A 16991-nucleotide genomic window follows, 5' to 3' on the forward strand; every position below is an offset into this window, starting at 1 on the left:
GAGTGTTTTAGAATAACATTCAAGCCCTCATTCATGTACCTATAGTATTTACACCTTTGGCATCGAAACATGCTACATCTACATGAAAACTGGGATTCAAATGCCCTCTCAATGTCCTCTCAAATAACTCTTAAATTTAATTTTTTCTTATAACTGAACTCTGGTTTAGCTCCAATGACTGAAGTCAAATCCCTGTTACCAAGAATAATTTTCCAGTTGTTATTTAATGCATTCTTGACATTGTATAAATCCAAAGAAATAGGGAGGGGAAATGCCCTCATTTTAGAAGGGTCATTATTTATCATCATCACCACCCCCTTTTTCCCATTTACATGGGGTCGGGGTATCGTATTAACTGTCGCCAACTCTCTCGATTCAGTGCCACTCTCCTGCCTTCTTCAACACTCATGCCTGACTGTCGCAGATCTTCTTTCACACAATCCATCCACCTCTTTGCTGGACGTCCTTGCTTCCTCTTACCTTCTTCCTGTCTGTCCCAAATCTCCCTCACCAGATTGTCTTCTGCTTTTCTACACATGTGCCCATACCATCGTAATCTGTTTTATTTGATCTTTTCTGCAATTGGAGCTACTTTGACTTCTGCTCTTATGTCCTCATTTCTTCGCCTGTCCCGCAGTGTGCATCCTACCACCTTTCTCAGGCACTTCATTTCCATCACCTCTAGCTTCTTCAACTGTTCTGCCTTTACTGCCCAGGTTTCTGTACCATACAGTAGTACTAGTCGCACCACTGTCTTGTACACCTTACTTTTCAGCTTCTTTGGCATTCTTCTGTCATATACTACACCTGATACTCTTATGCCAGTTGGCTGCAGCCCCTCTGATTCTAGCTTTGACCTCTTCATTCAGACTACCCTTATCCTCAACCACCCCTCCCAGATACTTGAAGCTGTTTATGTGTTCCACTATCTTCCCATCTATCTCTATTCTCAGCTTCTTCTGATTTTCCCAATCTGCTGCCATTACCACTGTCTTATCTGTGCTTAGTTTCATCCCATGTGCCTTCAGATTTGCATTCCATTCTCCTATCCTTTGCTGAAGTTTTAGATCAGAGTCTGCCTGTACTGCCACATCGTCTGCATACAGCAGCTTTGTTGCTCTGACCCCTCCAACCTGTTTGCTGATGTAGTCCATTACCAGTATGAACAGCAGTGGACTCAGAGCTGAACCCTGGTGTACACCCACTCCCACTGGGAACCCCTCAGTGAGGCCAAACACTGTTCGTACTTGAGTCACTGGGTCCTTGTACATAGCCTGTACTAATTCTACCAATGTCTCTGGGACTTCAAACCACCGCAGTACTGCCCAGATCAGCTTTCTTGGGACCTTGTCATATGCTTTCTCCAAGTCTAGGAAAGCCCGGTTTGACTTTCTCCTCTTCTCTAGTTTCTTCTCAAGTAACTGTCTCAATGCAAACATCGGGTCAATTGTGCTGCATCCTGATCTGAATCCGAACTGTTCATCTCCCATCTTACATTCTACTATTCTGCGTATCCATTTATCAATCACCCTCTCCAGAACTTTCATGCAATGTGGTAGGGGTTTGATGCCTCTGTACTGTCCACAGTTGTGGATGTCCCCTTTGTTCTTGTACACTGGCACGAGTATGCTTATTCTCCAGTCATCTGAAATACGCCTTTCTCTCCACACGGCAATTAGTACCCTCAGGAGCCATTTCTACCCTAGCTCACCCAGCATCTTTATCATATCTGCTGTGACCTCATCTGAGCCTGCTGCTTTCCCTGACTTAATTTTCCTTAGTGCTGCTCTTACTTCTTCTAAGCTGGGCTCCTCTTCTACTCTCATTGTAGGCTGTTTCTGGGACAGTACATCTTCTGTGGGGTTTTCTTCATTCAGAAGCTGCTGGAAATACTCCTTCCATCTGCCTTTGATGTCCTGTGGGCTGGTAAGCAGGTTGTTGCTGGCATCCCTTATGAAGGGTGTATGACTATCTTCTTTATCTTTCTGTCTTTGCCTTGCAACCTGGTATAGTTTCTTTGTGCCCCTTACTGAGTCACTTTCCAGAAGCTGATAGAGTGCCTCTGATGCCCTATTCTTTGCTATTGCAACTTCTTTCTTAGTTTCTTTGTTAGCCAACCAGTAGTCCTTCCTAGCTTGGTCAGTCTTTTCAACCTCCCACTTCTTTCTGCACTCCTTCTTTCTTTTGATTACTTCCTGCACTTCTGCATTCCACCACCAGCTTTCCTTATGTACCTTATTTCCATACCTGGCTCGGCCACATATCTTTTCTGTAGTCCTAACACATGCTGTTTTTAGGTGCTACCACTCTTCTTCAACTCCACCTATTTCCTCCTCTTCTTGGGGTGCTAGAGCCCGGAGTAATTCCTTGAACTGCTCTTTCTCTTTCTCTCCAGTCAACTTCCAGGTCTTCAGCCTGGTCTCTGTTGACCTTAGAGCCTTCTCTGACCACTGCTTGCAGCTGATTGTGGCAACTACTGGTTTATGCTGTGAACCGACTGTTTCACTGGGGATGACTTTGCAATCATGGATTCTATCCCAGTGCCTTTTCCTTACTAGGAGGAAGTCTACCTGAGTTGCATGTTGGCTACTCTTGTATGTGATCTTGTGACTGTCTCTCTTTCTGAACCATGTGTTGGCTACTATCAAGCCTTTTGCCAGACAGAAGTCTAGAATGGCTTCTCCTTCTTTATTCCTATTGCTCCACCCATGTGGACCCAGGCAGTCCTCATATCCTGTTCTGTCTGTCCCGATATGTGCATTTAAGTCACCCATTATCAACACCAATTCATGTTGTCCTGCTTTATCTAGTAGGTCCTGCAACTGCTGTCTGAATGCACTCTTTTCCTCACTATCACAACCCTGCTGTGGGGCATAGGCTGAGATTATGAATACTGTCCTATCATTACACTGGAGTCTGATTGCCATGAGTCTGTCATTAATTCTGATGATATCCCTCACTGACTTCTGAAGCCTGTCTCACCACAATTCCTACACCATTTCTAGCCTGTCCACCACCTGAGTAGTAGAGTCTGGATCCCAAGCCAAGTGGCTTTGTTGCACTGCCCTTCCATCTCGTCTCTTGGATACATAGGATGTCCAGCCTCCTCCGTATCATCATGTCATCCATTTCTAAGCTGCGTCCTGTCAGTGAACCTACATTAAGCGTAGCAATTCTTAGTTCATGTTTGGCAGGTTGGTTGGTTTTATGTCCAGCTTTCACTCAACAGAGCTATCCCAGGTAACCCAGGCTGGGCAACTAGACACCGGCCAGCCAGTAGCCTATTGACTCAGGGCTGCTGGGCTTTTATGGCTGCCACACACTGGCCAATAGGGGCACATATACCCCTCCCACCATTAGCATGGGTCCCTGGTGTGGGTCAGAGAGTAGGCCGGGTCCTCAACCTACTTATCACCGGTAACTACCCATGCCCATTTTTTGGCGACAGTCAACATGACCGAATCACCTAGAGCCATATTTTACACCGTCGAGTGGCTAGCCCTGCCACGGCACGCAGTTTGTGATTCGTGTTCTCCTATCTTGAGGATACTGCGCACCACAATAGATGCCCAAAGCGGTTGGTCTTTTTACAACTCTTCCCCCCATTGGGCACCATGTAGAGTCTGTGCTGCTGCCCACAGCTCCATTCATTGGTGAGTTTGAGATAGAAACACTCAGCATGTTTTTCCAACATGGGAGAAACCCCACGGAGACACAGAGAGAACATGCAAACTCCAAACAGGCATTAGTCGGAGGTCAGGATCAAACCTTGTACCTTGTGCATTGGAGGCGAAGACCTTAACCACTAAGCCATCTGGTTTAGAAGGGTCATTATTACGGTCATATTTTTTAAGGCCTGTTTTTATAATGGGAGAAAATTTGGTAACCCTAAAAATTCTTAACCTGTACAATAATTGTATCTAACACATTTGACAAATACCCTCTTTCCATAAATACATTGTTTTAATGTAACGTGTCTTCTTCGAATCTTAAATTGTCACTAATTAAACAACTCGATCTAAGAAACTGCCCTTTGGTAATCTTTTCTTTTATAAATTTTGGATGCTGACTGTCATAACTTAAATAACTGTTCCTAAAAATGGCTTCCTTTAAATATTACTGTAAAAAACTCTATCATTCACATCCAACTCAATTTCAACATCTAAAAAGTTAACAATGTTCCTTATCCCACCCTTGTTGAAAGTTAAAAAAAAATGGTACTAGTATTGAAGTCCAATAGGAAACTGTCAAACTCATCAGTATCACCTTCCCAAATGAAAAACAAATAATCACTGTGTCTCCTGTAAATGGTTATTTTATTAAAAAATACATGGAAACTTAAAATGTTTGTTTCCTGCCAACTCATTACCAAACTGGCAAATGAAGGTGCCATCTTTGCTCCCATAGCTACCCTTCGCTTTTGTTTAAAATACTTCCCATTAAAGAGAAAGAAAGTATTGCCTAATACGATTTTGGTGAGTGTACAAATTAAATTTATAAAAGCATTATTAAACTGAGTACATTTTCCTAAGTATTCTCTGAGAAAGCCAACCCACTTCTTGGACTATACATGTATATAATGAAACTACATCTAATGTAATAATCACTTTTTCTTTACCCGTAAAAGTATATTGATATAACAAATCCAACATAGTCCAAGAATCTTTCAAAAAGAATTTTGAACTCTGTACTACAGGATTCGGCAGAGTCCAAAAACACAGAAATATATTCAGTTTTTATTAAAATCTGCTGCACTGATGGGCCTAAAAGATGGCAATTCATTATTCTGCAAATCTTTATGGGTCTTATGGCTACCAAAAAAATGAGCCATTTTAGGAAAGTCAACTTTCAAAACGTCAAGTAACAATGAATCAATCTGACCTGGATGTAATAAATCTAATACCACCTCATCTATTTTCCAAAAATTATGATTACTGACGTTAACAGAAACTTCTTCATTATAATCACTTTCCACCAAGTCCAAACGTTTGTGATTGTAATCCTCATTGTTCATAAGTACACTACCCTTATTGGCTTTCATAATCCTGTTATCTTTCTACTTTCCAAGTTCAAACAAAGCTGATCTTCCACCAGGTGACCGGTTATAATTTTTTTTGTCAGAGGGTTGTTAACATACCGCAGAATATCCTGCTCACAAGTGTCAGAAAAACTTGAAGTGTATGATGCAATTGAGGATTATAAACACTTCATTTCTTAAAAACTTGGGTGTAGAATTTCCCATTAAATTAATTCTTTGCATCATTTAAGATATACTGTAAATTCAATTTGCTCACAAATAACTTCAAATCTTTTATAAAACTGACTATGTTAGCCCTATTGGACAGGATGAATGTAAATCCTTTATTAAGTACTGCCACGTTTGAAATCAAGACTGAAATTGAGGGGGCAGACCCTGAATGGCTAACTGAAAGCAGCAGTATTTTAGAGCTCCATATAACTAGTTAAATAACACAGGAAAAAATATTCTTTTTTTTCTTCAAAGTATAAAATCTTATAGATAAAGGACTAATTTACATAAATTAGAAACTTTGGTGAAGTTTTACAAATAATTTCTTGTCAAAAAGCTTGGAGATATATTCACGTGTTAAAATGAGCAACTCAAAGAATTCTCACCAGGATGCTGCCTTAAAGAAGTAACTACAACAAATGGCATCTACCCTGCAGAAGTTGTCTTTGAAGATGGATGATTTTAAAGAGAACCTAGAAAATCTTAAAAGAAGCAGTCAAAAACAGGCTGACATCCTCAAGGAAATGCTACAACACCAGACAAGGATAACAGGAATAGAGGTTTCTCTAAATGACTTAGAAAGCAGACTTAAGGAAGAGGAAACACAGAAAGAGCTGCTTCTTAAACAAAACACTTAGGTTCATAGGTTGGTACTATGCTATCAGCCCTAGGGCCTATGTAAGCCTAGCCATAACAATTCCCTGGATATTTCTTCCCACAATATTTACTTCTCAAGGCCCCTGTCTAGCAGGGCGACTGACATGATCCCCGGGGTGAATTTCCCATCTCCCATCCAATCATCAAGGTTCCTTTTGAAGAGGGCCAATGAGGCGCTCTGCTTGATATGTATGGGCAGTCTATTCCAGAGTATGGGGAGTCTCTGGGTCAGGAATCTATCCCTCCAGCATGTTTTGTTCATTGTGATGACAAGGTTTAGATCCTTGGAGCGTGTGGCTCTGAGGGATTGGGATTTCTTTAAGTGGAGCATGTCCAACAGCTCAGGGTTTGACATGGCCTTGTATGTTAAGCAGAGATCGCCTCTGAGTAGACGATATGCCACAGAGTATAGCTGGAATTTTTTTAGACCGTCAGTATATGGCATCTGCTTTAGGCCTGTGATTCTTTTAGTGAGGTATTTCTGTGGCCTTTCCAGCTGTTGCAGATGTCTTGTGAGGTACATACCAAACGGGGCATTATACTCTATAATGGGTCTAATGAGGGATGAGTACAGTGGGATCAATGACCTCCTTTTTTCTGGATGAAAAGCCCTTAGTGATGAGGTGTGCCACATAGAAGGATTTCCTGACTGTTGTGGCAATGTGGTTATCGAAAGTGAGACCACTGTCCACCTGTGTCCCTAAGTCTCTCATCACACTTTCGATGTTTAGTGTCCTGCCACCTATGTGGTAATTCATGGGTACATGTTTTTTTCCAAAGGGGATAACTATACATTTCTTGGCATTAAGCTTGAGCCCATGGCTCTGGCACCAGGCATCTGTTTCTGTAAGGCCCTTTTGTAGAATATCCACTTCATTTGGGGATTCAATAATGGCTCCCAGTTTGCAGTCATCTGCAAACTTTGTTAGCCAGAGTCCCTTAGTGTTGGCCTGTACTTCAGAGAAGTAGATGCCAAACAAGAGTGGTCCCAGGACTGAACCCTGAGGTACTCCACTTGTCTGGAGCTGGATTTGGAGTTGGCTACTTTGACTGTCTGGGTTCTGTCAGTAAGCCAGTTAGCAACCCATCGAGTGACGTAGGGATTTATGCCCAGCTTAGTAAGTTTATCTATGATTCCAGAGTGGGGGATGGAGTCAAAGGCCTTGGCGAGGTTAATAAAGGCCTTGGCGAGGTTAATAAAGTAGATTACTTGGAAAATAGGGAGAGGAGAAATAACATCAGGATTTTCGGATTACCTGAAAACACAGAAGGTGAGGATATTATTTCCTTTTTATCAGACTGGATCCCTGACTTTTTAAATTTAAAAGGAGGACTTTCCTTTGGCATTGAAAGGGCATACAGAGCTCTTGAGAAACCTGCCACTAACTCAAACTCTCCTCCTAGATCAATAATGATCACATTTCTTTCATACTTGGACAAGGAACTGATTTTAAGATCTGCTTGGAGGAAGGCACCTCAAATATAAACAGAGCCTGATAAGATATGATAACGACTATTCATCTAGAATAATGGAACAAAGGAAAAAAGTGTGGCCAATGATAAAGTTTCTGAAACAAAATAACATCAAGGCACAACTTGCATATCCAGCTAAGATAAGAATACTGTATGCCAACAAGATGAGGACTTTTATTGACTTAGAGCAAGCCTCTTCATTTATTAAAACTAATAATGTGATTACTTTACCAGAAGATATGGACTGGATGTCACCTTCTCTCAAGAGAACAAAAGAAACAAATGTCTGGACAGATGTCAAAAAGAAGAAGCAAAAGACTGACACTGTTACAGCCAAATCTCTCAAAGCATCTACTATGATATGAATTGTTTTAACATTACTTTAAAGGACCAATTTTAATGCTTGAAATTTTAAAACAAAGGTAAATACTGGAATCTTTATATTTTTTGAAAATAGATGACACATGAGAGTTTTCGCATTACCTCAGGTATGTAAAACAGGGTACTTTTCTTTCACAGAAGGAGGGTTATATAGCACATAAAATATTTATACTGTAAATCAACATACATAGTATATGTGTATTTTCTCTCTTCTTTCTCTCTTCTCTCTTTTCTCATTATTTATTTTAACTGCATCTTGTCTCACTTTCTAAATTCTCTCCTATTTACTATACTAATATAGTCTGTATATATTTAATAACTCACTATACATAGATAAATAGTCTAAAATAATCTAGTTTTAAGGTAGACTAATTGGAATAGTGAACTTAATTAATTGTTATTACAATATTTATTAGATTAATGATAGTCCCTGTTATGCTTATTGGGATTGGGGACATGTTCGTGATGAACTCTGAAATGTTCCATTCATGTACATATGTCCTTTGAATTATTTCCTCTTAGTATATACAAATACATAAAAAGGGGGCGATATTGTAGTTGAGGGCCTCACCAGTTTGTTTCGCAAAGTGGGCGTGTCACAAATTGAGTGACAACCCGGTCTGCATATTACTCGGGGTTTTCTACAACTGGCAATAAATTCTATATTTTTTAACATTTTAAGTCGATTAAACTTGCCATTATACACAATATGTGCATATCAAAGTTCAGTCATGCTGCAACACCCTGTAATACTTAGGACTTAAAGACTAACCCCACAACTGAGTAAAAGAAAGAAGCAGTTACACTTCCATACAATTGCGTGCTGTACTGACAGCACATAACCGTTCAAAGTGTCAATATGAGATTTTGGTGACTGACTATTAAAAGCACTGCGACAACGGAAACACTTTAGTTTAAATAAGAAGCTATTACATTGCATCAAATCCATAATTTAGCAGTGGGCAGTCCTCTACGAAACTGAAATACCTCAAGGTCGAGAAAGTGTTTTTGTTTAAATGTCATTCACGCATACCGGTAATTTACTTCAGTTTACTGTTATATTTACTGTCCTATTACAATGTCAAGTGCACTTTTTCTTCGGTTGTACATTTGGAGGGAATGCATATTCATGAATGACATATCACGGGGGGTGGGTTTTGGGCGTGGCTTGCTAATGTGCATCTGGTGAGGCCCTCAACTACAATATCGCCAAAAAAGGAGGGGAAAATGTACTGTTGGTTAAGAGAAGTGAAGCTTTCTTCACATTCTATCTGCGTTGCCATAGCAACAGTAAACGACTGCTGCAGTTTCTAAGGACACTGAACCTGCAAAGTGCATTTAGCCTCACAGATAACAAATAATAAGAAAAAGTAATGTTGTTTAGTTATTAAAATGAAAAACAATCTAAGCAAGGTAAAATAAATACATGATAGGACTATTTGTAAATTAATTTATTTATTTCCAGTTTGATGACCGGGGAGGTCCACTGGGCTCAGGGAGCCCGTTTTCAGTGGAGGCCTGGGGAGAAAAGCTCCACAAATCTAATTAGATACATTTTAAAATCAAAGTAAAACATACATAGTATAAAAAATACATAGTACATAATAAAAAGATCAAACAAAAGACACAAACAGTTTGATGCAATGTCAATGTGATAAACAAACAGCAGAATGAACAAATAGTTCAGAAGAAGAGAGTATATAGTATAGAAGTTGGCGGAAGTAATTTGTTATAAGAAACAAATTAATAATTAAGAGTGGGTTCGGAGAGGAGAGGTCTGAAGTAAGGAGAGGTTAGCCAGGGGTAAGGAGAGAGGAGGGTTTGAGAGGCAAAGGAGGAAGAGTGCAGTTGCATTTCCTGTTAAGTAAGTAGTAGGAATGAAGTTGAGATTTGAAGCTATTGAGGTTATTGCAGGTCCGTAGGCTGGAGGGAAGAGAGTTCCATTTTTTTGCTAGGGTACAGGATAAGAGTAGCTGGTCAGCTGGGCGCTTGGGTTTATGAATGGTCAGCAGGTTTTGGTGAGAGGATCTAAGAGGTCTGGGAGGGGAATATGGTTGCAGTATGTTGGATAGTGCAGGGCAGTTTGAGGGTTGGAATACTAATGTGTGTGCTGTGGTTAGTTGGTGAAAGTCAAGTAAGTTGGGCAGTTCAAGCCAGTTAAGGGAATGAAGGGAATTGCAATGGTGTGAGGAGGATTTGACGCCTGTGGCAAATCTAGAAATTTTGTTGTAACATATCTCTAGTTTGGAGGTAAGTGAGGAGGATAAGTTAGTGAGCAAGGGAGACCCATACATGAGAGAGGGAAGAAGATAGGTAGTGGCAAGAGTTAGCTTAGAGGAAGGAGATAGGAAGTGGTGATTTTTGTAAAGTAGGCCAAGTTTTATGTGTGTTTTTTTGATATTCTGCTGAATGTGGGAGTTAAATTTTAGCTGACTGTCTATGGTGACACCAAGAAGTTTGGCAGAGTGTACGATCTCTATTTGTGAGTTATTACGACTAGTGATGTGAAGGGAGTTTTCATCTAGAGGGGAAGATTTGGAGGGGGAGAATAGAAGGATCTTGGTTTTGTTGGCATTAAGAGAGAGGTGGTTTTGGAGCATCCAATCTTCAGTGGTAGAAAAGGCATTTTGGGTTAGAGATTGGAGCTCAGCTAGGTTGGGGGCACTACAAATCAAAGTGGAATCATCAGCGTATTGAACAATTTTGGAGTTGGGAATGGCTTTATGGAAGTCATTAATAAAGATGTTGAATAGCAGAGGACCAAGTATGGAACCTTGGGGTACATCAGTGGGAGTAGGGAGGAAAGAGGAAGTGGCTTGGCCCCATTTCACGGCTTGGGACCTGTTAGAAATATAGCTAGAGAACCAAGAAATGGTTGCTTGGGAAAGGTTAAGTTAGAGAGATGGTTTAGAAGGTGGGTATGGGAGATGGTATCAAAGGCTTTAGAAAGGTCTAGCAGGACAGAAGATACTAAATCTCCAGAGTCACGGGCTGAATTGACGAAATGTAAGAAGGAGAGCAGGGCAGAGCTAGTACTATGTCCAGGGCAGAAACCATGCTGGGTGGGGGAAAGTAGTTGATGTTCGGTAAGGAATGGTAAGAGCTGTAGATGGATGCATTTTTCAAGAATTTTGGAGAGAGGGGAGAGGATGGCTATGGGCCAAAAGTTAGATACAATGTTATTTTTGCCACCCTTGTGGAGAGGGAAAATATAAGCAGTACGCCAAAGTTTAGGAACATAGGACTCGAGTATGGATCTATTGATCAGGATGCTGATAGGCAGAGCAATAGCATCTGATGCTATTTTTAGGAAGGAGGAGGGAATACTATCAGGGGCGTTCGAGCAGGGCTTTAGTTTAAAGAGGAGTTTTTTTATTTGGTTGATGGAGACCGATTTAAGTTCAAAATTAGGGTAGGGAGGGGAGAGAGGGGAGGATTGGGCAGAGAGGGGAGGAGGATTATTGTTGGTGAATGTCTTAGTGAGCTCAGCTATTGAAGAGGTAAAGAATGAATTGAATTGTGTGGCAATTTCTGAGTCAGATTTGCTAGTGTCAGGACAGGGATTGTTTTTTGTTCCAGGCCTTAAGAGGGAATTAATAGAGTTCCAGAAGTGTTTGGGATTTTTTGCATGATTTTCTTGTAGTTTTAGATGGTATGATTTTTTATCCCTTAGGACAAGTTTTTTGGCTAGGTTTCTCAACTGTTTATATTTTAATAAAGTCTCAGGTTGATGGTTACGGAGGTAGGTTTTCCAGGTTTTTTCTCTTTGTAGCATGGTGTTTTTTGTATCTTTGGTGAGCCAGTGTGAGGTTTTAGTGTTGACCCGTTTATTTCTTATTGGGGCTTGGGAGTTAAGGATTGTTAGGAATGTTGAGTTAAAGTAGTCGATGGCTGAGTCTAGTGGTAGAATTTTTAGGGGGGTTCCAGTTGATTAGTTTGAGAGAATCAATGAAAGTGTTGGGGTTAAAGTTAGACAGGTTGCGAGTAGAGATATATTTATGGAAGTGAGAGGAGGTGGGAGTAGCTCGAATGGTGAAGGCAGGGAGATGGTCTCCTAGAGAGTCAGGAATGACTCCTGAATTGATGGTTTTATTGGGATGAGTTACTAGGATCCAGTCGAGTATGGAGCCAGGGGTGTGTGTTTTGTTAGGTCTAGTGATGGAGGTGGTGAGTTGAGTAAAGGTAAATAGGTTAATTGTTAATGTAGGATTGGGGTTATTGACTTTTCCCCAGTCAATATTTACATCTCCTAGAATGAAGGTTTCTAGTCTGATGTTGAAGGAGGTCCAGGAGAGAATGTCTTCTAGGGTGTTGATGTTCTTGCCAGGAAGAATGTAGAGGGAGATGATACAGATGCTTTTGTGGGTGTTAAGTTTTAGTAGGCCGATGACAAGTTCAGCATTTAAGAAGGAGGGGATATGGTTGAGGTATGGAGAGATAGATAAGTGATTGGAGTAGACTAAAGCTACACCACCACCTCTTTTAGTTAGGCGATCAGATCGGAGAGAGTGAAATCCGGGTGGAAGGAATTCAGAATAATTTATATGAGGTTTGAGCCAGGTTTCAGAGATAGCTAAAATATCTGGTTGGTTGCGATTGAGCCAGGCATGAAAGAGGGTAATTTTATTTAGTAGGCTTTGGGCATTGATGGTGAGGAATTTGAGGTTTTTATTAGGGGATTTATTGTAGGAGCTGTTAAGATGTATTTGAGAAGATTTAGGACCTGGATTAGGGTGGATGTCACCGGCTAAGTGAAGGAATGAAGAATGGGGAGGTACTTTGAAATGTTTGCATTTGGGAGAAGGAGTTCAGTAGACTTTTAGTTTGAGTTTAGTGTCAGTAGTTGTATTTAGGAAAAGTTTTATTTTTAGGAGAAGGATAGGCTGGGAGGGAACTAGGGAAGGTGCAATGTTGTGAAAGTGTGTGGTAAGGAAGTTATGAGATGAAGTAGGGGAAGAGAATAAGTGAAGATGAGTGTAAGAGGTGTTATTTTATGATTTAGAGGAAATATTTTATGATTTACCCTCATAGGATTACATATTCCTAGAAATACAACTGAAATGTTCCCAAACTACATGTGCACTTAAATGTAGCTGTTTGATTAAAAAAGTATTACTCAGTTTAACATGATGATTTCACAAGCTGTCTGCACTGTAAAAGTTAAATTTTATGTGTTACTTGAAATTGTCAGTCTCTAGAGCATATGAAATGATACATATTACTTTTTGCAACATATCTTTGCAGTTACCTCACACTCTGTACAAACTCAATTGGTAACTGATAGCTATTCATTTAAAATATCAGTTTAAATATTAAATGTGCCCTTGAAATGCTATTGACATTTTGACAAAATATAATCTGAACTGTAAAATGAATGATTTGAAAGAAGTGAAGTAATGCATAGATTTCAAAGACAGTTCTTGACACTACAGTAAAAGTAAAAATATATATTTATAAAAAGTATTGAAATGTTTTAGTCTTCCAGTTAAAATAGCTTACTGTCAACATTTTGCGATATCAGAAAGTTTGAAGAGCTAGGAAATTACTATTCTTTGTCTTTATAATGATTATTAGACAGATTTTAAACTCTGCTTAGTTTACTGAATTGTGCCATATGTTTATGAGGACAAGTTGACTCAGTTTACTCACATTGGACTACACATTCCTGGAAACTCAAATAAAATGTCCCCAAGTTACTTGCGAATTTAAATGAAACTGCCTGATTAATAAGCATAATTTACTTAACAACCTGAATCCATAAGCTATCTGCTCTCTATATGCTACATTATATAGGTCACTTGCACACGAAAAAATACATATTATTTTTGCAACATGCTATATTTGCACTAACCATACATTCTAAACTAACTCAATTGGCAACTGACAAGTAATTTATTTGAAACATCAGTCTAAATATTAATTGTGCCCTTGAAATATTGTTGCCGTTTTGACAAAACAAAACCTGAATTGAAAAAGGAATGATTTGAAGAAGTGAAGTAATGTACAGATTTCAAAGACAGCTATTGACACTACAGTATAAGTAGAAATGTATACATGCAAGGAAAAATTGAAATGCTTTATACTTTTAGTTAAAATAGCTTACTGTTAACTGTTTGCTTTACCAGAAAATTTAAAGAGCTAGAAAATTATTTCTAATTTGTCTTTATAATGTTTACTAAAGTGATGTTAGCCACTGACTTGTTTGATGGATTGCGAGTCATGTACAAGACGGACTACTGAATGTTATTTCTGTTTACCTATGTTTACTGAATTTATTTTATTTGTAGTGATTTAAAACAAGGGGAAGAAAGGGAAGGGAAATCTCTGATTTTGATCAAGGGAGGAGAGGCTTAAGAGTATTCTAACTGCAGGGAGAACTCTCTAAGATGCTCTAAATACTATTTGATTAATTAGAACCACATAGCCAAAAAACAGTGACTCCTTAATAGCTGAATAAATAATTTTCTATTTATTCCACAATAGATAATGAATAGCGATAAATTTCACCATAAAACCTCCTAATGCCTCGGCCAAAAACAGCCTTTAAAGAGTAAAACACACTATCTTAATACTTCCTATATATAGCAAAATTAACTCTAATCAGTCAATTAATGATGTCATTATATCAATTACACAGGATAAAAATCTCTTAAAGCAGAAACAATCTTTAAATAAAACTTTGCCAATTGCGTTCTTTATTTAACCCACTAGGTTGCATTGTATTATACTTAATAATAATAACTGATTATTTTTTCCTTAGTGAGTGTTTAAGCATTTCTTCACTGGCAAATTGTTGTAAAACCTGTTCCCAAACTGTTACTTTTAAACTACTTGTATCCCCTGAATGCATCTTGTTAAAGTGTTCTGCTACAGGGCTTATAACTTTATTATTTTTGATGTCCCTGACATGTTCTTTTATCCTTTCACTTAAACTTCTTTTATTTTCCCCAATATAGAAGTTTTCGCAGGAGCACTTAATTGCATAGATTATTCCCCTGCTCATGCAGGAAAAGTTGCCCTGTGATTCAAACTTTTTACCATTTATTTTTTCAAAAGTTGGCACTATAAACTGACAAACTGAACACTTGCCACATGGACTCGTGCCTAATTCTGTTAAACTTCTAATAATTTTAACTTTAGGTTTACTATATCTACTATGAACTAAAAAATCCTTCAAATTACGTCCTGTCTGGTAAGAAATTTTTAATTCTACTTGTGATAGAGAAGAAACTTCTCTTTTTATCAACTTCCAATAATCTCTTAATAGTTTGCTTAACCTATCTGAAAAAAGAGTATACTTAGTAACAAAAAAATAAAGAATTATCTACAGAAACCATTTTTTTATTATTTCCTAAGTCACTAATATGGCCTCTTCCCTTATTGTCTTTGAACTTCCCATATATTTTAGCATAACGTTCCAACACTAATCTATATGTGCCCTTGAGAGCGGGAGCTGGAGATTTTAAAAACTGCCCCACACTGGGGATATAAGAAGTGAAATTCCCAACAACGTTTGACTGCGTCTTGCAAATCAGATCTGCTGGTTTCCCTGACAAGAGCGGTAACATTCTTTCAGCTACACTCAGCTCATTAAGTAAAACTAAATAAATCTCAAAAGAGTATGCATACCTCTCAAATATTATCTCTGCCCCTCTTAATCTCTCCTAGAACTGGTAACTTTTACAGAAAACGTGATAAATTATATTTAATAAATAATGATAATAATTAAACTTACAGATTTCTTTTATTTAGAAAATGTACATTAATTCACATCCTCTTATTATGTCAATGACACAAATTATAACCACTAATATTTTAAAGAGTCCCTGACTGTTCCTGATTATTTCTGGATTTGCCCCTGATTCTGATGAGATTTGTCTTGATTTAGTTGACAGTTATATAAACACACAAACGCAAGTGTGTGTCTTCTACACTGAGGAATTCAAGCTATACTTTCTTTAGAATGAGTCATAAGGAGGCTCAAAGCTTATCTTCCAAAGTCCTACCAACTCACAGACCTTCACAACCAGTGATGCTGGTTAACAATCCCTGATGAAGGGGGAAAGCACCACCATCACAGAGAAGATTACAAAAAACAATCAATTTCTGAGAAAATGTCTGCCAATATCTTGCAATGAAACTGCACATCCTTACCTTGAACTTGATGTTGTTGCTGATAAGTAGGTTCCCCTTCATAAATTCTCGCTCGTTCCCCCGATTCTCTGTTACTACTGGAAACGCATGGTGGGCTGTTGTCCTCAGAATGCTAACCAAGGACTGAATGCGAGTGTGAGGGTAAACATATGTGAGGTTTGGCTCCATGATGTCACTTGCATGTAACCTGCAGTACAACAGAGCTATTTAGTATTCATTCCTGAAAATGAAAATGTGCTTTATAATGACAAGCTGAGACTGCAATAACTCAAAGAATAACAACTCCCTTACAGTATTCATCCACATACATACATCATTTTTTTAGTTAGTTAGTTATTAATTGTGGTATCAGACAATATAGCAGAGACAACTACTCCATAAAATAATGGTGTTTTGTTCACCAGAAAATAAAAATACTGGTGCAGTGTAAAAGCATACTGGGATCAGTGCTTTAGTCTTATCCATTCCTGGGTGTTCTCCTAGTACATGGCTACATGCTAACCTCATCACCAGGATTCTGAAATGTCTGGGCACTATCAATTGCAGATGATGCACTTCTTACTCTCCATCCTTACTTACCCCCTACAATAAACCAGTTTATAACTCAGAGTATGGGTAGTAAGAGGGAACAGTTTGTTTGGTTTCTTCTCCTATAACTCTAGACTTTCCCTTGCTCTGCTTAAAGCATCACCCTCTTCACTGCACCTTTCTAAAGGTTATCTGGCGTACACGGGGTCGTCCAACTCTGCAGTTTCCCCAGTCATTCTGTCATGAAGTAGACAATATTGCTTCTTCTACAAATATAGGCACTGGGATCCTAGTGTTTAAATCTCCACCTAAGAAACGTAACACATACCAGTCCTTTTCAGTGCCAGTTGCCATATCTACTTTGCTTCATTTTTCTCATTCCTTTCCTTTACAAAACAAATACACAAACCCTCCTCCTGTTTCGGATTCCTGCATTTTGGTTCAATAAGACTATCATTAGGACTCTGGTGAAGGTCATCTCATCTCCCAGTATACAACTAGTCTCTCCTTTTTTCTTTCCTTTTTATGTCACCCTTCCTCTACCTCAGTG

The 16991-nt window shown here is 38.9% G+C and overlaps 1 protein-coding gene across 1 annotated transcript in view; it reads right to left on the minus strand.

Moving 5' to 3' along the window:
- CLCN6 (chloride voltage-gated channel 6) overlaps nt 1-16991 on the minus strand; it is a 1280196-nt gene that overhangs the window by 480757 nt on the left and 782448 nt on the right. Inside the window, exon 18 of the mRNA XM_044075232.1 lies at nt 15914-16100. Within this exon, the coding sequence (XP_043931167.1) occupies nt 15914-16100 (187 nt within the window). The remainder of the gene's footprint in view (nt 1-15913; nt 16101-16991) is intronic.

This window comes from Protopterus annectens, chromosome 1.part1 (assembly GCF_019279795.1).
Source record: "Protopterus annectens isolate FY-2018-M chromosome 1.part1, PAN1.0, whole genome shotgun sequence".
In the NCBI taxonomy this organism is placed as follows: domain Eukaryota; kingdom Metazoa; phylum Chordata; order Ceratodontiformes; family Protopteridae; genus Protopterus; species Protopterus annectens.